Genomic DNA, 19,966 nt, shown 5'->3' on the forward strand with positions numbered 1-19,966 from the left:
ATTTATTGGAAATACAGGTATTGGACATACAGTATTATCCAGAATGCTCGGGACCTGGGGTTTTCTGGATAACAGATCTTCGTAATTTGGATCTTAATCAAGTCTACTAGAAAATCATGTAAACATTAAATAAACCCAATAGGCTGGTTTTGCTTCCAATAAGGATTAATTATATCTTAGTTGGGATCAAGTACAAACTACTGTTTTATTATTACACAGAAAAAGGAAATTCTTTTTAAAAATCTGGATCATTTGGATAAAATGGGGTCTGTGGGAGGCAGTCTTTCCATAATTCGGAGCTTTCTGCATAATGGGTTTCCGGATAACAGATCCCATACCTGTATCTATAAAATGACAGAAATGAAGAGCAAAGTGTTAGAATTCCTCTAAAGCTGATCTAATGTGTATTAGTAAAATGATATGATTTTTTTATAAACATATACTGCCTGGACGATCCCCAGATGTTTTCTTTGAACAGTGGGTATTGGCTAAATCCTCCACAAAAGACTCAACAGAATACTGACCCAAATCCAGACCCCTAATTTGCAATTTTAAAAAACAAAAAATTCACGTTCACATTGCACCATTTCGTTGTCCAAAAGTTTCAAATTTGGTTTGACTCAACACCTAGGGGCTAACTTGTCAAAAATTGGGTGAAAATGCAGAAAAAAACATGTCTAGCAATTTGTTTAAAGACTTTGCTCACTTTTAAAAAATGACGCATGGTTTAATCACAATCGTGTCACACATGGGAACAAATATTGACAAAAGTAACATATTGCATTTTTCGTCCATTTTTAAAGCAAGTTGAAAACATAAATTCAAATTTAAAATTTAAGGCTTGTACAACATTTCAGAAAAAAATGGTGGTTGTCAATGTGCTTGAATCCTAAATGCACTTGCCACCAACTTGACCGGTTTTAGTGTAATTGAAATGCTTTTTCGTAAATTGATCAAAATTGGCGGACAAATTGTGAAATTCTGTTGTTCTACGCAATGTCAGAGTTTTGCACAAAACCACAGTCAGGGCCGGAACTAGGGGTAGGCAGAGTAGGTGCCTGCCTAGGGCGCAATCATAGGGGGGCAGATTTAGTTTTAAGGGGAACTTTTTTTTTTTTTTTTTAAATACACCTTTATTTTTTGTTTGTATTTATTATGGCTGTGTGTGATCACTTTATTATAATTTCATACCTCCCAACATTTTGGAAGTAAAAAGAGGGACAAAATAATTTTGGCCACACCGCCTAATTACCATGTTTGTTTTACAAAATTTGGCAGGTTATGAAAGTTTGAAAATATTTCTCCTTATCTAAACTGTGTTTTTGTGTCTCAAAATTGTTACAAAGTATCTTATTTGCACCTGTTAGCTGTTCTGGGCTCTCTGCTAAAAGCCAATTAAGTGAGAAACTTTGTTTCTTTTTCTGGCTGTTCAGTGCAGAGAAAAGAGGGACTTTCCAGTACAAATGAGGGACTGCGGGTTGAGCTGTCAAAAGAGGGACTGTCCCTCCGAAAAAGGGACAGTTGGGAGGTATGTAATTTTGTAGCGTAGCGGCGGCAGTGCTCCCCAGTCCAACACCTCCGTCTTACTAGCTGGAGACGGCCTCTCCTGCTGCTACTGGCTGCTGCGCTTCTTCTTAATTCGCTGTAGGAAGCGGCGCGTGTCAGTCGTTCCCCCACCCCCAGCAAGGCACAGCAACCCCAGTCCCCCGCCTTTTCTCCATTGGCTGTTCTTGCACACCCAGCCCGTCTCTCCCTGCCCTGTGATTGGACGCCATGGCTGTCAGTCAGAACTGGGAGTGGTCAGGCTTGATCCACAATGGCTGGAAGCAGAGGGCGGAGCCATGATGGAAAAAGGTAATGCGAGTTTTGCCATCAGATGCAGGTATTGTTACAGTTCTGCTCAATGGAAATTATGTGAAGGAGACACACTGAATGGCTTATGTGGGGGAGTTGGCTGATATAAGTTGCTGTACTAGTACAATTATTTTATCACTAGATATAGGAAATGTTTTTATATTCACTCTTCTCACTCATGATTCTCACTCTACATTGTCACATCATTGTGGGCATAAAGGGCCTTCTGGAGCCCTAGTAGATGCTGTGGGGGCAGAGAGCCCCCCTCCTGATGTTGCTCCTGGTCTGAAACACTACAACTCCCTGCTGTTGGCACAGATTTGTGGGGCAGTATTTTGTCTGCTGGCACAAGTACAGATTTTGGGGCAATATTTTGACTGCTTCTGGCATAGGTAGACAGATAATTGGGGCCAATATGATTTTTAACTGGTACTGGCACAAATATAGATTGGGGGCAATACTATGATGGATTTTGCTGTTGGTAGAGGTACATATAGCCATATTAAAAAAACCATAATGGTAAAGTGGGAAATGGTAATCCGGGGGGGGGGGGCACTGATTGAAGTCCTTGCCTAGGGTTCCAAAAAACCACAGTCACATTTTTCTGTTTTTGATCAATCTTCCCAGGAGGACTTTTTAATTTATACAGAACTTTGTCATTTATAAGAAAATGTTTTCCGCAATTTTTTTCTATAATTTTTTTTTATAAATGAATAACTTTGATCCAGAACGTTGTTGAAATATTTCAGTTCTGAATGGAAATTTAGAATTCTTTAGAATCCATGCAAACATGGAGACATGCACTGATTTTTTTTTACCATATATGGTTTTGCCACAACTGCATCAAAAATTTGCCGTTTGGGAAGTTTTGTGTGCGACAAAAATGACGTGTATTTTGCTATAAAAATCTCCCAGTTTTAATATGGTTTGCAAATTTTCTTGTAGTTTCCAAATTTTATCGGAAAAGGGAAATGGGACCTTTGGGTGCTAGCGCTCCCATGCGCCGGGATCCACGAAGGTAATGTTCACATGACAGCATTTCAGTGAATAAAATGCCATTATTTAGCAAGTTTAGGGCACAGAGTAACAACGTTGTTACAAAAAAAAAACGTGTAGGCTCAAATTGCTGCACCTCTGTGCCCTAAACTGCTAAATAATGGCATTATATTCATTGGAATGCTGTGAACATTTTAAATAATGGTAAATGTGTTGGATTCATTTAGAAATTCAAATTAACCTTTCTTGGCAAATCCTTCTAAATTATAAATTCTATATAAAATACAGCAGCAAAACATTAAAAAAAACAAAAATAAAAGGTAATGACTGGAGTGAGACCTAAGAAATATAAATCAGTTGACTTGTGACGTCTCTTAATTTTTCTACTGTTCCAACTTTTTAAACACACACACATTTATTATTTACGCATTCTATTCTATTCTTAGACTTGACGGCGGAACACAAAACTCCGAGCAATGAACCCTCGCAACATGAATGAAGGGAAAACAATGTAGAAAATAACGCCTGGAAATGGAATGCAAATCGATTTTATTTTTAAAATATTTAAGATAATTCTGTTCATTTTGACAAAGGGCTCCCAAGCAGTAAAAGCATAACGTAAAGAAGCTTGGAGCTCAGTTTTTGGATGAAAGGAATTGGTTTTCGGTTTCAAGGATATTTCAGCTGAACATTGGCACATGTTAGTTTAGCTGTTGTTTCACAAGTGACGCCATTAAAGGCAGGTTACACTTTTATAATTCCTGTTGGATTCAAAGCCTATGCTAATATGCTAGAAATGCAGATAATGTGAATCCTAAATAATATGCAATACGAACCTGGCTCTCGCACATAGTGATGGGCCAATTTATTCGCCAGATGCGAATTTGCGGCGAATTCCTGCAATTTGCCGCCATCCAATAAATTCACGAAACGCAGTGAAAATTAGCCAGCGAAAATTCGCCGGGGTCAAAAAATCCGTTTTTTTGGACGCCGGCGCAATTTAAAAAAAAATGGATGCCGGCATCAAAAACAAGGCGTCGGTGCCGCTTCGCGAATTTTTCTCCAATTCGTGAATTTTCCGGCAAAGCGAAACGCCCCAAATTCGCCCATCACTACTCGCACACCCTTATCAATAATTAGTTCAGTGCTGTCTGGTGCACAATGGTAGAGGTCCAGCAACCCCAAATCCATTAACTAGAAACTAGTCTATTTCTATGGGAGTCTATGGGAGTCTATGGGAGTCAAAATTTTGTCGCGCGGCAAAATTGTTTTGACGCTCGTCTTTTTTTTTGACGCACGCCGCCACACAAGTCTATGGGCGTCATTTTTTCGGCGAAACGGGGCGAAAAAATTCGCCCATCCCTAATCAATATCCAAGTGCTAATTCTCCTAAATAATCAGCAATAGACTTACCTGTGCCAACATGAGACACAAGCCAGATAAACCCTCTCCAAAGCCATCTCCAGTTTGTCACAAAAAGGGTAAGTGTAACCTGTGTCCTGATTCCAACAACCTTGTATGTTTTTACTTGTTAAAAAGGCAACTAAATATTTCTTGACACTATCTATTGTATCTGCCAGCTCCAATAAGCCCTTAATGAAATCATTTATTTCTCTGTCAGCCTCAATCTTATTCACCATGTTGTTGTCCCATCACTCTCAATTCCATCCGAGCTCCCTGAATTCCATTCACTCTGACTTCCAAATAGATATAAGGAAACTTATAATAACAATTTATTAATGACAAATACTATAGCCGTCATTCTTGGAAAAGGAGGGTTTGCTTTTTCTTCTTATGCCTTAAATATTATTTGGCATGTTTAACTACATCTAGACACTCATTATAATTCTCATTGCAATTTATACTGACACCAAATCTTACCAGTACAGACCTTTGAAAGGTAAACACAGCAGACCTACCACTAGGCTCGCCACAGCTCACCAATATTTCACCAGCATAGATGATAAAATACCAGCTAAGGCCTAGGTGGGTATTACCAATTTACCGACAATGTAACTGCTGGTAAATTTATAGAAACAAATCCTTTGGCCCTGGCTCAACCTGGTCCTTTAATCCACCCTACCCACCTAATTTCCTCTCCTAGGTTGCCCTTCTACCCTGAGCTACTCACTAGATTAACTTGATTCAGTTGGTGATGTCACAACTCTGCCCCATTTGCATCAGTAATCCACCCCCTGATGTCACTTACCCACCCATCACAGTTACCCGCCCTCCCAAGCTGGTATTAGACCTGGCAGAAGGTGGCAACCCTACCTATCACACACAATGAGTAAAGTTTATTTACTTGCAAACTTAATTACAATACAAGCAACATGATGGTTACCTTTGTAGCCCCCCCCCCACTAATGCAGATATTTGTATATACCAAATAATTCAAGTCTTATCTTAGGTATATGGGTTGAAACCAATGCATATATATTGGTAGTAGTGAACCACTAAGCACTGTTAATCCAGGTTCAAAAAGAAACATTATAATCAATACATTGATTTTAGAAAGTTCTTTTACCAACCTATATAAAAAATGAAACAGCTATTATTGACAAGGATAACGTTTAATGAATTGAAAGACATTAATATTGGGTTAAAGTTTCACATGGAAAACCAGGGCCAGTGGGGGAAAGAGGGACCTGAAATTGTAGGCATGTTCTGGGCATAATAAAGGGGGTTACAAATAAGGGGAAAGGGCCCTGCTAAGTCATCATGGGGCCTCGTGAACCCTGATGACAGCCTTATGACAAGCACAGGATTAATCTATAGACTGGAAATTCTTTTAGAAACATGAATGAACAATATAAACCAGCAGTCAACAACCTTTTTTAACCATGAGCCACATTCAAATGTAATAAAAGTTGTTGAGCATGAAGAACTTCCCAGGGGGTGCCAAATAAGGGCTTTGATTAGCTCTTTGGTAGACCCTTTGTGGACTGCTGGTGGTTGTCTACATGAGGCTCTGTTTGGCAGTACACCTGTTTTTTATGCAATTAAAACTTGCTTCCAAGCTTGGAATTCGTAAAAAAACACCTGTTTTTAAGGCCATTGAGCGCAACATCTAAGGGGTTGGAGAGCAACATGTCGCTTGTGAACTACTGGTTGGGGATCACTGATATAAACTATTAAATAAATGGAAAAACCTATAAGGGAGTTAAATACAAGTCTGTCAATGAATAGATCTTGGGTTAGATCATTCATAATTCAGATGTGGAAGGTTTTGTTTAAAAAGCATATAGAAAGGTTGAGTGAAGGACACGATTACTTAAGGGACTGTACCTATAAGGAAAAGCTCCATATACTATATTTGCCTACCTACCTTACTAAAAAGCATTCATCCATGCAGATACCAAGGTTACTTGAGCAAGAGCATAGAGTTCCCTATAGACAGGGGTCTACTGCATTGCAAATGGGTGGGGTGTTTACCTACTGTAGCAACATGTAATTGGCAGATGATTACGAAAAGTATAATAAACCTAAAAATGTTAAAAAAATAAACATATTGCTTGGCTAGACACCAGTAGACTTGGTAATGTTGAATTTAATTGCATGGTCAACGGATTTCTCACATTGCTGTTTTCCATCTTTTTGTCTCAGTCCCCAACCCAAAATATTTGAATTAATATTGCATCTTATTTCATGTTTCTTCAAGGAACCATGACTCCTGGGTTTCATGTTTCTATGGCCATTATGCATCTCATTGCCTACACATCACACAAAAAATATGACACAATTAATAGACAGCCCTTTGTCTATACCAAGCTTTCTTCACCTAGTTTATTGGGCCTGGGCTTCCCATTCCCTACCTGCTCAGGACAGATAATATTATCAATGGAATTAATACTCCAGCAGCTTTCATTATCAGAAAAGGCCTGTATCTAGACCAATCTCTCTTCCTGCCTGGTTTTATGTTTTATTTCAACAACTGCTTTCGATGAAGTGACTAGCAAACCTTCTCTGATTAAGCATCCAAATGGCAAATGTGTCAGTAGCGAGGGTCTCGCTCTGTTCTTACTACATTGATGGATGTTTGGCATTTTGTAATTTGTATTCTTGCATGAATATATTATCTTCTCAATGTATTATTCAATACTCTGCAGTGTTGTTGAGTGACTGTTTTGAAATATGGGGGTTTAGCATTGCTAGAACCCCATTCCCTTAGTAGAGGGATGTTTATCAAGTCTCTTCCAGGGCTCTTTAGCATAAATCTTACATACTTAAAAGATATATTACCATGAAATTGTGTGAAATTAAGTGAGTAAATTGTAAGTGAGTTATGCTGCATACAATAACTTGGATAAATAATAGTAACACCTATTCAAACAACTCAGGTTCTAAAAAGGTTTGGCAATTATAGTGATGGGCAAATTCGTCCTTTTTCACTTTGCTGAATAATTTGCGAAACTCCAAAGAAATTTGCGAAACGGCGCAAAATTTGCAAAGTGCATTGAACTCAATTAGCGTCAAAATTATTTTGACGCGCAAAATTTTGACACGAGTAGCAATTTTTATAGGTCCAAAGTCAATGGGCGTCCGAATAATTTTGACGCACAGCAATTTTATGCGTCTAGCAATTCAGATGTGCAATATTTGTTGTCACAGCTAATTTTTGTTCAAAAACATTTGCGGCTGGCGAAATGCGGAAATTTGCAGCGAATCCATGCCTGCCGAATAAATTCGCCATCACTAATTATTACGCATTCGATGAGTCTATAAATGGAAATACATTTAGAAAGCTTTTCTAATGTCTAATTGTCCATTGTTATTCTGTGTCTTCAATAGTCTTTCAAGGGCACGATGAAGACTACGACCTTGAAGAAAATTCAACTTCATTCTCAGATCTGTGATAATGGCTTCATTATTTAGGAAGATCTTAGCTTACTAATGGGGTGTAGAAAAACAACAGGGTGCTCATTTAGGCAATGTTACAATAGAATATATATTTGTGAAGACCAAAAAAAGAGATAGGTGGACAATAGGTAGGCAGAAAGATATGCTATAGATTCAATTAACAATGTTATGTATATGAAATTCTTTTAAAATTAACAAATAAGAAATAATATAGTATGTTATCCAGCCAAATTGCCCAAAATATTAAAAAAAACAAAGTGCATTATTGTGTGTGAAAGTCTCTCTACAGATACTAGTCAGGTAATGACCCGGGATGCAAACGCTAGCCCTTTAGTGACCATTTCATTACCGCCATAAGCCAGGAAGTAATTAAAGGGTTAAGCTGTGGCCGCCACTCACGTTATAGGTTGCAAAGGAACTCTAAGGGGCCCGGAACCCATATGTACTGTGTCTCCCCACCAACTGATCACTCAAGTCCCTGTGCTTCATTTTATAGGTTCAGAAACAAAAAACATGATTGTGTGCATCCAATTTTTGGACTTTGCACTCTATTCTGCACTTTGTGACCCTCTTAGACCGTTATAACACATAGGGGACGAATCACTAACTTTGAGTGAAGGATTTGAAGTAAAAAAACTTCGAATTTCGAAGTGTTTTTTGGGCTACTTTGACCATTGAATGGGCTACTTCAACCTTCGACTACGACTTGGAATCCAAGGATTCAAACTAAAAATTGTTCGACTATTCGACCATTCGATAGTCGAAGTACTGTCTCTTTAAGAAAAAACTTCGACCCCCTAGTTCGCCATCTAAAACCTACCGAACACAATGTTAGCCTATGGGGAAGGTCCCCATAGGCTTGCCTAAGTTTTTTTGGTCGAAGGATAATCCTTCGATCGTTGGATTAAAATCCTTCGAATCGTTTGATTCGAAGGATTTAATCGTTCGATTCGAACGATCAAACTATTTGCACTAAAATCCCAGTCGAATATCGAGGGTTAATTAACCCTCGATATTTGACCCTTGGTGAATCGGCCCCATATAGTCAGTTTAAGTTGCAAGTATTAATCACCAGATATAATTGCCAAACAGCAGAGAAGGAATAGACATCCTCAAGGCCACAGGACACCTTGGCACAAAAAATAAAGCATTTGTCTGCAACACGTTGTCACATTTTCCTTTAATTAATCATTATTTTATCTCAGACCTTTGACTATATTATCACAATGTCTATTTTGAAATTGACAATAAACTTGTTGTTTGTTTTCTTCCTATATATAATTTTTAGCAGGCAGTGAGACCTTGCAGCTTCAACATCAACATCATCATTATCCGACATCAATCACAACTCGTATGGCAGGTTTGATCTAAGATCATCTCCTTTTCCTTTTCTGTTTTAGGAAACCTTACAAAAAGTATTACTAGAACAACAATTGATAAACAGGCAACAATAAAGAGTTGGTCTTCACTGAGCTTGACAAAGTCTTCAATAAATTTACCAAAGTAAACTCTGGACCTGTCCCAAAAGCAGCCTACCTATGTTTGAGGCCTTGTGCCTAAGGTATGACATCAATCTGCTTTGCTTAATGGACAAGAAAATGTAGGATAACTGGAGGTGCCACCCCCTCCCAACAGCGAGGTTCAGACCCCAGGCTATTGCTCCTCTTTTTCCAAAAATGCACAGGTCTTATCCGCTGTTTTTCTTAGTTCCTTGCCGATATACTTTACAGGTGCCCTAGCACTCTCTACGTCACCCTATGCAAGAACGGAGAATGCTGGGGAAACAAAAGAATATGGATGTACAGCATTGAAAAGAGAAGTACCCCAAACTGGTGCAAATTTAGAAGAAGAAGAAGAGGGTCTGCAGTAAACTACTGGAATCAGTTTTGGAACCCCCAATTATTCAACTTTTTCTTGTCCTCTAAATCAACTAGAGTTGCCACCTCTCCAGAATATAAATTATGCTCCATGCCAATGTTATTAATAGAGATGGAGTCCAACAAGATTGAAAGGCTGCTCATTTCCCCAAGGAAGTTGGCATCCGCAAAATAACACACAATAAAGTTTTCACACATTTTGAACTAAAAAGGCCCAGATTATATTAAGGGTTTTCTAACTATAGCAGCTTTTTTTTAAATGAACGACAGGATCATGTTTGGATAGTCATATACATAACAAACAGGCCCATTCCAAAGAATTTTTTATTGATTCCTGGAGAATTACACCCACACCTGATTTCCATATATGAAAGGAACTTGATTGAATGCATTGAACATCAATACAGCTTAATGATACATAATGAAAGGGTCTATAATTCAAACTGCTATGTCAGCAGCAGAGTGTCATATGGGAGATAACATGGCATATCTCAGCGCCTGTCATCTCAAGCAGAACAGCGAGGCAGCCATATGGAAACTGGGAGCAAATATTGCCTTTAGCTCAGAAATACATAGTTACATAGTTAAATTGGGTTGAAAAAAGACAAAGTCCATCAAGTTCAACCCCTCCAAATGAAAACCCAGCCCCATACACACACCCCTCCCTACTTTTAATTAAAATTCTATATTCCCATACCTATATTAACTATAGAGTTTAGTATCGCAATAGCCTTTAATATTATGTCTGTCCAAAAAATCATCCAAGCCATTCTTAAAGGCATTAACTGAATCAGCATCACAACATCACCCGGCAGTGCATTCCACAACCTCACTGTCCTGACTGTGATGAACCCCCTACGTTGCTTCAAATGAAAGTTCTTTTCTTCTAGTCTGAAGGGGAGGCCTCTGGTACGGTGATCCACTTTATGGGTAAAAAGGTCCCCTGCCATTTGTCTATAATGTCCTCTAATGTACTTGTAAAGTGTAATCATGTCCCCTCGCAAGCGCCTTTTTTCCAGAGAAAACAACCCCAACCTTGACAGTCTACCCTCATAATTTAAGTCTTCCGTCCCTCTAACCAATTTAGTTGCACTTAGTCTCTGCACTCTCTCCAGCTCATTTATATCCCTCTTAAGGACTGGAGTCCAAAACCGAACTGCATACTCCAGATGAGGCCTCACCAGGGACCTATAAAGAGGCATAATTATGTTTTCATCCCTTGAGTTAATGCCCTTTTTTATGCAAGACAGAACTTTATTTGCTTTAGTAGCCACAGAATGACACTGCCCAGAATTAGACAACTTGTTATCTACAAAGACCCCTAGATCCTTCTCATTTAAGGAAACTCCCAACACACTGCCATTCAGTGTATAACTTGCATTTATATTATTTTTGCCAAAGTGCATAACCTTGCATTTATCAACATTGAACCTCATTTTCCAGTTTGCTGCCCAGTTTTCCAGTTTAGACAAATCACTTTGCAAAGTGGCAGCATCCTGCATGGAACCTATAGTTCTGCACAATTTAGTATCATCTGCAAAAATAGAAACAGTACTTTCAATGGCCACCTCCAGGTCATTAATAAACAAGTTGAAAAGCAAGGGACCTAGTACAGAGCCCTGCGGTACTCCACTAACAACACTGGTCCAATTAGAAAATGTTCCATTTACCACCACTCTTTGTAGTCTATCTTTTAGCCAGTTCTCTATCCAGGTACAAATACTATGTTCCAGGCCAACATTCCTTAATTTAACCAGTAACCTTTTGTGTGGCACTGTATCAAATGCTTTAGCAAAGTCTAAGTAAATCACATCCACTGCCATCCCAGAATCGAGGTCTCTACTTACATTCTCGTAAAAAGAAATTAAGTTAGTCTGGCAAGATCTATTACGCATTAAACCATGCTGGCACAAACTCATAGTATTATAATTTGCTACAGCCTGGTGTTTGTAGTACAGAGGCTTCATAGTAATGTTACATTGACAAAGAATGCCTTCATTTAACGGTACACTATAATATCACAGGTATGTGAAGTGCACCATATACAAACATTCATTTTACCCAGTCTGGAGCATTTGAAGGACTCTACAGGAATGCAGTGCTGTGTTGCCTGTCCAACTTGCCAAGCATTGACTGCTACTCTGCTAAGCAGCATTGGGCAGTTTACAGGACAGGAATAGGGATCAATAGTAGATCAACAACATCTAGACATAATATATGTAATTTCCCTACCACATTAAATCCCATCTTCCCTTGCCCCATCACCATACTTTGGAGGGCAAACTTCCTAAATGGATAAACCTAACTGTAAATGTGCTACACCAAACACACCCTGGGATCCTACTAGTCACTTGAAAGACAGAGATATGTCCCAATCAATAGTAGTGATAAGCGGATCAGAAATTTTCCCACCCAAACCTGGCCCTAACCCTCTACTTACCAATCCACACATAACCCAGCCTGAAGCCCACTTCTACTTTATGACCTGACCCAACTCATCTTTGATATGTGAATGGGATAAGCCACCATAAGGGATGAGTCAGGTCTACTGTATTACATCTCCAAAGTGGAGGGGAGCTTGACCAGTGACCTGCCTGAATCCTCACTTGGAGCTCACCTCCTTGACCCAAACTCATCCAACCCAGATGTAAACCTATAGATTTCAGGTCAATCCACTCATGACTAAGGTAAGTAACCACTGGATTAATTCTCCCTACTTTCAGAAAGGATAACTCTTTTAGTAAAAAGGGAAGTGAATATCGCACCGTTACACCAGACATTTCAAACTGTAATGACACACAGGTCCAACTAAGAGTGGAGCCCCATATACACCAGGGTAAATGCACTGAATTACGATTAAATCGCATTATGAGAATTGACAGCTTCAGCAAAGTGGCGGGGGGACAAAATAACATTAAACTTAGAAAAGACAGCTTCTAAACCCCTTGACATAACCACTGTAAAAGATCATTTTAAAATGATTAAAAACACCTTAATTTTTACTGAATCTCTTGGTTGGGATTTATACCATCTAATGTCCCAAGCAACCATGTAACCGTTTAAATGCCATAATGAAGGGTGCATAGGTAAGAGTCTGGCCAAAAATATAACAAAATTAACCAAAAAGCACTCGGTCTTTCAACCAGTCTGCCGCATCTACCGTTACTGACCAAAGCAACATCTTTTGTTGTTAGAGAGAAGTAAGATAAAAAGGAAAATAATTGAAAAACCAGTTACAAATCTGCTGAAAATATTTTCTTCTGGAGCATTCTGAAATGAATTGATTGAATGGTGAACCTTCCTTTTAATTCTCTGCTTTGTTATAGGGGTTAAACAGCGGCATAGGCTATGAGTAGGGCTGGAGCCACAAGCTGAGGAAAGATATTATTTAATCAGGGCAGCACCCACCACAAACCTCAGTTGTAGTCTAAAAACAAACAAAGCAGTCTGCAGCTTGATGATCCTCTATTAAAAGCATATGGGCCCCTCTGATGCCAGGGATCCTAGACATGTGCCCTCTCTGTCCATGTTAAAAGTGGCCTTGACTGCAGACCTGTCTACCTTCCCTGGCACACTGATATTCCCTTATTTCTGAAATGCTAAAAACTCTATAAATATACATGCATAACATCTAGACTATAAACATAGAGTGAATACAGCATATATTAGATACTATATATAAAACACACACAAAGATATTTCCATTACAGTAGTAGCTATCAATAATAATTAATGCCATAGCAAAATCATGAATTAAACTCTCCCCAATTGTAAGACTGTATAATTGTATAATTGTAAGCCCTTTGTATAAATCCATTCATAAGTAGGGATGTAGCGAACTGTTCGCCGGCGAACTAGTTCGCGCGAACTTCGACTGTTCGCGTCCGCCGCAAGTTCGCGAACGTCGCGCGACGTTCGCCAATAGGCGTTCGCGTCAAAATCGTTCGACCATTCGACCGCTAAAATCGAACGATTTTCGTTCGATTCGAACGAAAATCGTTCGATCGAACGATTAAAATCCTTCGATCGTTCGAATCGAACGATTTTCGGATGTTCGCGAACAGTTCGCATTTTTTGCCGGTGTTCGCGAACGGCGTTCGCGAACACATACTCGGCGGTTCGCTACATCCCTATTCATAAGAACATTTTGCCCGTACAGTATATACAGTGTATCTGTCACCGCTGCCTGCACAGCTTTCACTAAGTCAACGGAATCATTCTTGGATATACGATATTATTGCGTTTATCCTTTTTTGACTTCACCATTCAGTACTGTTCACTGTACATCAATCCTTTTTCATACTCAATGCCCGCTCCAGTTTAGTTACTGTAAAATCACTAGGGAGATTGTAACTTGTAATTATTGTGCAGATTATGTGAATGTACTCGCAGTATGTGCACCATCAATAAGCCAAGCTTTTTAATGATCCGATGCTTTGCTAATAGAGTGTTTACATGCGAGACACGGAGCGGAAGCCTTGCACAGCTTTGGTGAAAACACCCAGCAAGACTATAGGAATCTCAACAATGAGCGAGGTACAGAAGCCTCACAAGTTTCTTCCCTTTAGAAGAGGGAATGTTTACTATTACGGAATTCCATGCACCAGTAGAGGGAGCCCAGACGAGGATTTGTTTATAGTAAGAAAATAATACAATGCTTTCAGCACCACAAAATACTGGAGAGCACCCATTCATCATACATAGACGGGAGGATTCAACAAGGAATTCAGGGCATGGGAGTAATTATTACCTATATTATTACCCCAATCTATTTATTTACCAGCTATAGAATTCAGTATCATGGGAGCAGCAGTTACAATACAATGATCTTTATATTCATGAGATTTAATGTGAAGTGGGTGTTGATGTTATGGATCTTACAGATAGCGGATAAGTAGTAAATAGCTACTCTTGATGTATAGATGGGTGGACAAAAAGGTATAGAGAGAGAGAAAGAGAGAGAGAGAGAGAGAGAGAGAGTGAGTGAGGGAGAGAGAGAGAGATAGAAAGAGAGAGATACATAGATGATAGATAGATAGATAGATAGATAGATAGATAGATAGATAGATAGATAGATAGATAGATAGATAGATAGATAGATAGATAGATAGAGAGTGAGAAAGAGAGAGAGAGAAATAGATAGAAAGATAGATAGATAGTTCAGTTTAGCTCAGCACAAGAGAGAGAGGTAAAGATAGAGAGAGAGAGAAAGAGAAAGAGAGAAATAGATAGATAGATAGATAGATAGATAGATAGATAGATAGATAGATCGAGAGAGAGAGCTAAATAGATAGATAGAGAGAGAGAGATGATAGATAGATAGATAGATAGATAGATAGATAGATAGATAGATAGATAGATAGATAGAGAGTGAGAAAGAGAGAGAGAGAGAAATAGATAGAAAGATAGATAGATAGTTCAGTTTAGCTCAGCACAAGAGAGAGAGGTATAGATAGAGAGAGAGAGAGAAATAGATAGATAGATAGATAGATAGATAGATAGATAGATAGATAGATAGATAGATGATAGATAGATAGATAGATAGATAGATAGATAGATAGATAAATAGATAGATAGATAGATAGATAGATAGATAGATAGATAGATAGATAGATGGATAGTTCAGTTTAGCTCAGCATTAAAGACAAATTATTTATTTTACTGCATTTCCTTATTTACTGTATGAATCAGTGTCATGGAAAAGAACATCAACTGCATCAGATTGAATTAAGTTCTACAGTACAGTATGTGACTGATATGAGTAAAAAGCAGTCTTCCCACAGAAGGCATTAGGAATCCCGCTGCACAAAATGACATCAAGACTTTAGTCTGGCACTAAGATAAAGGAGTTAGTGGATAATTTCCAGCAGGATCCTGAGATTCCTGAGATTCATTGATGAAAGTCCTACTAAGCTCTTTCATGCAAGACAAATCTGGTATTCTGAGTATGAAGGAAGATTTCAGAAAGAATATGCTTCACAATAGAGCAATAGCTAAACGGATGTGTGTACAGACAGATGGCTTTACAAGACATTAGGAACACAATATCTTAAGCATGAGAGGTACCTGGTTTATGGAAGTTACTGCAAGCCTTGGTATTACCAACTGCATCACAATTTGTAGAAGGGAGGTGACCAATCCGGCCAGGATAGCCCAGGTCAGGGGCAATGGAAGCATGCTGTAGGTAGCAAAAAGTGTGAAAAGCACATAACCAATACCGTCCCCTAAAAGGCCATATCCGAGCCCTGCTGCTAGTATCTGAGTGGCCATGGCTACCCAGGTCACAACACCACTGAGCTGGAGATAGGTATACGATGTGGTGTCCTTCCTGACAACTACTAAGGCACATATCACCACTTCAATTCCAGTAAAGAACCCCAGCAGAATGCCTTTGATAGGGTCCATGGGAGCAGAGGCCAAGGTGAGATGAAGAATCAGTAAAGTGAGTTTGGTCAAAACATCCAAAATGTTCATGACCACTTCAGATTTTCGCCGTTGGCCCAGAAAATATCGCTGATAGAGTCTCTCTAGATCTCTAGACTTAAAGGAATTTCTCAGCGTTGGGAAAATGACTCCTCTGTAGGTGTAGCCCCAGTTCAAAAAGAAATCTGAATTGCTAGGGGCGCAATCTAAATGAAGGAAGCCCAAGTCGCTGCTTGTCCTCTCTGGGAAGACTTTAGTGCCCCCATTGTTATGCCTGTCCCCCCCAGTAAGTTTGCCTATAGATTGCCTGTTGGCGTGGTGCGCATAGGAATCATCTGAAGAAATGGTTTTGGCGCTGCTTTGTTCGGTAATAAACCTCTGCTCCGTGATATGTCTCACTGCAGTCTGCCAGAGAAGTCTCTTAGGTCTCGTGCCACTGTTAAGGGTAGGGGTTTTGTTGATGGTGTAAAGTTCATCGGTGGCACTGGAGCACCTCACCTCAGACAACTCCATGGTTGATCTGTAGATTTCTTGCTGTTTTCTTCTTTGAAGTTTACTGAAATACATCTGTGATCATTTTATTTGCCAACCTGATTGGCTGCTTACGGTCTTGTGCTTTGCTCTGAGTTTCTCCTCTTTTGTTCCCCACAACACGCTGACATTTGATTCATTAATCTTTGCACAGAGTTTCATTTTCCACCAAAACTTGCAGGGTCGAAAGCACGGAGGCGGCAGACATTAAGTCCATTCATATTTAAAAACTGTCGTCTGGAACCTCCTAAAGGGCAATCTAGCGTCCGCTTGTAATTTAGAAAGCAACATCACATCTTCGGGATCTCGAAAGCAGCTTTGGAACCCGGGGTTGCAAGTCGGGAATGGTGATATTCCCTTGCCTTTTGCCAAATGAGGATCATGGCAGTCGCGACATTAAAATAAGAATCACGCAGGCGATCACTTGATTAAGGACAGGGTTACTGTGTTGATATCATTGACCTTGGCATAAATTACAAGTGCTCCCGACGCGATCAAGGTCTTTCGTAAGGTCATTAGGCAATAAGAGGACCTGGGTAAATTTGCAATAATTCCATTGCTTTGGAGAACAGAAGCAGATCCTGCCCCATATCTGCTATAGCCAGAATAATGCAAGGAAAAGTTATATGCAGTGCTAGATCAATCCTATATGGCAGGGTATATACATATCTTCCATTACTGACCAGATGATTGGATTGTTGCTTGAATTATAGAAACCCAAATTATCAGGGGTTGCTTAGAAGTAGCAGCACAAGATTGCCTTAGTCCCATTCTGGTCAAAGACTTGTGCGACTCGCTGTCCCCATTCATTAAACTTCCAGCAATCCCTGTTGTGTCAGATGAATGATGGGAACGTGCAGATTTCCTTCAGCAAAGGGATCCAGCCCATCACAGCTGCTGTAAAGAAGAGCTTCTCTAATTCTTCAATTATCAGATCTAGTGAGAATCCATTGCTGCTCTCTGAATTCTGAATTCCAGTCTAAAGCTGTGCGTGTGATTTCTCCAGGCTCCTTGTCTGAGAGCAGAAGGGGGAGTGAGGCTCATCGCTGTGCCTGCACCAGCCAAGTCAGTATGTAGCCAGCCTTGTGGGAGGGGCTTAGTGATGAGCAAGAACCGCCTGTGCTGCTGGGTCCTATCTCCGTTGGCTTCTATTCTGTGGAGGTGCTGCTGTCCGAGGTGCTGAAATGCCTATAATATCTTGGTGAAGATTCTCATTCATCCAAGTCATGGTATATCTGTAGAAATAAGTGAAATCAACTGGAATTGCTGTGTTTCTTTTCCTTTCAAGGAAAAAAACACAGCAAGTCCAGTTGATTTCACTTATTTCTACAGATTTGCCAATAATATAGCGCAAATAAATGAGGCGCATTACAGAAATGATTTAACGCTTATTAGGCTTTAATAGCACCGCTGGGCCGCCTGTTTGCTGATAATATGAGACGTTACAGACTTCGCTTGGATTAAACAGAACAGTCAATGTTAAGAGGCTCTGGGCTTTTCTATTGTGGGGAAGTCTGAACAGAATATTTATTAGAAATATAAGAACAATGAAACGTATTGTCCTGTTATAGGGAATTCCTGTAAAGTCTGTGTGTCTGTAGGAGCTGCCCTGATCCCCATTGGAAGCAGCAGTCCTGTCCTGCGTTATGGCAGCTGAGATTCTAGCTATCTGTATAACAGAGCATTCTGTCCCAGTGGCTGCACAGATCCTGTCTGATCCCCATTGTAAGCAGCAGTCCTGTCCTGCTTTATGGCAGCTGAGATTCTAGCTATCTGTATAACAGAACATTCTGTCCCAGTGGCTGCACAGATCCTATCTGATCCCCATTGTAAGCAGCAGTCCTGTCCTGCGTTATGGCAGCTGAGATTCTAGCTATCTGTATAACAGATCATACTGTCCAAGTGGCTGCACAGATCCTATCTGATCCCCATTGGAAGCAGCAGTCCTGTCCTGCTTTATGGCAGCTGAGATTCTAGCTATCTGTATAACAGAACATTCTGTCCCAGTGGCTGCACAGATCCTATCTGATCCCCATTGTAAGCAGCAGTCCTGTCCTGCTTTATGGCAGCTGAGATTCTAGCTATCTGTATAACAGAGCATTCTGTTCCAGTGGCTGCACAGATCCTATCAGCATTTGGTCTCTTCAACACTAGGTTACCTTAGCTCTCAATTATTTGTATGCCAACCAGGACATCCTAAGGATCCTATATGATCCCCATTGGAAGCAGCAGTCCTGCCCTGCTTTATGGCAGCTGAGATTCTAGCTATCTGTATAACAGAGCATAGATCGATAGATAGACAAAAGAGAGAGAGAGAGAGAGAGATATAGATAGATAGCTAAATAATAAATACATTGTTTATAAATAGCTAGATAGATTATAGACAAATAGGCAGATAGATAGACATACAGACAGACAGACATTTATTTATTTTTCTTTCAGATATTTCTCCAGGATATTAAGGGATATTGTTCTGTTAATATGAATGAATTGTGTTACAACAGCGCCACCTGCTGGTCAGTTTCCCACCAGTCTGACCACCAAGTAGTCAAGGAAGTTGGGAAGTTAGGAAAAGTTTGAGAAAGGTTTCTAATTTTATTCCTAAGCAGAAGAACATCAGTCTCTTTCTTTCTCCTGACAACTTCCTTGACTACTTGGTGGTCAGACTGGTGGGAAACTGACCAGCAGGTGGCGCTGTTGGAACAAAATTCATTCATATTAACAGCACATGTATCCCTTAATATCCTGGAGAAATATCTTAAAGAAAAATAAATAATGAATGCACATTGCAATAGTTCTTAAAATAGCCCCCTCATGAATTTTACATTCACTTATTTTAAAGGTTTACTTATCCTTTAAGCTTTAAGATTTGAATCTGTTCTTGTAAGAGGTATATGAGATATTTTTAAGGCCAAAAGCATCAAGACATGTGAGGTCTTCTTTTGTTTAAATGAAAGCAGATAAGTCTGTAGCGGTGATTTATTTTCTAAGACCATTTCAAATCAACTCTAGGATAAATCCCACAGAGGTCCGAGTGCCATCATTGGGTAAACATTTCCACAAGGGGAAATCTCTTGGCAGTAGCATTAATACATCTTGCTACTATATTGTGCACATGTGATTGTCTGCAATACATCAGCCAGCAGCATGGCCTATTGTATGTAAACTATTCTGATTGGTCATTATTAATATATTAATAAGGTGCTCATTATAGGAATCAGCAATGGACTGATACTTTTATTAAAGGCAGTTTCATGTTTAGTGGCAATTTCAGGTTCCAAGTGGCAACAAAGGGAAAGTTGTGCTCGCCACTAAATTTGATACCATTAGGCAGGGGTGCAATGAGGCTGTGGCCACAGAATTCACTCACAGAATTCAGAGTGGTCTCTGCACTTAACATATTATCAATATATTAAGAACATTGA

At 39.6% G+C, this 19,966-nt stretch overlaps 1 protein-coding gene across 2 annotated transcripts in view; it reads right to left on the bottom strand.

Annotated features, from left to right (window-relative positions):
- Window positions 1-17,573, bottom strand: part of adcy8.S (adenylate cyclase 8 (brain) S homeolog) — a 180,550-nt gene extending 162,977 nt beyond the window's left edge. For both annotated transcript variants that reach the window (XM_018223969.2, XM_018223968.2), the window contains exon 1: window positions 15,654-17,573. In XM_018223969.2, coding sequence (XP_018079458.1) covers window positions 15,654-16,577 — 924 coding nt within the window. In that variant the 5' untranslated portion in view covers window positions 16,578-17,573. The remainder of the gene's footprint in view (window positions 1-15,653) is intronic.
- Between the last annotated feature and the right edge of the window lie 2,393 nt (window positions 17,574-19,966).

The sequence above is a fragment of the Xenopus laevis genome, chromosome 6S, assembly GCF_017654675.1.
Source record: "Xenopus laevis strain J_2021 chromosome 6S, Xenopus_laevis_v10.1, whole genome shotgun sequence".
NCBI classification, from domain to species: domain Eukaryota; kingdom Metazoa; phylum Chordata; class Amphibia; order Anura; family Pipidae; genus Xenopus; species Xenopus laevis.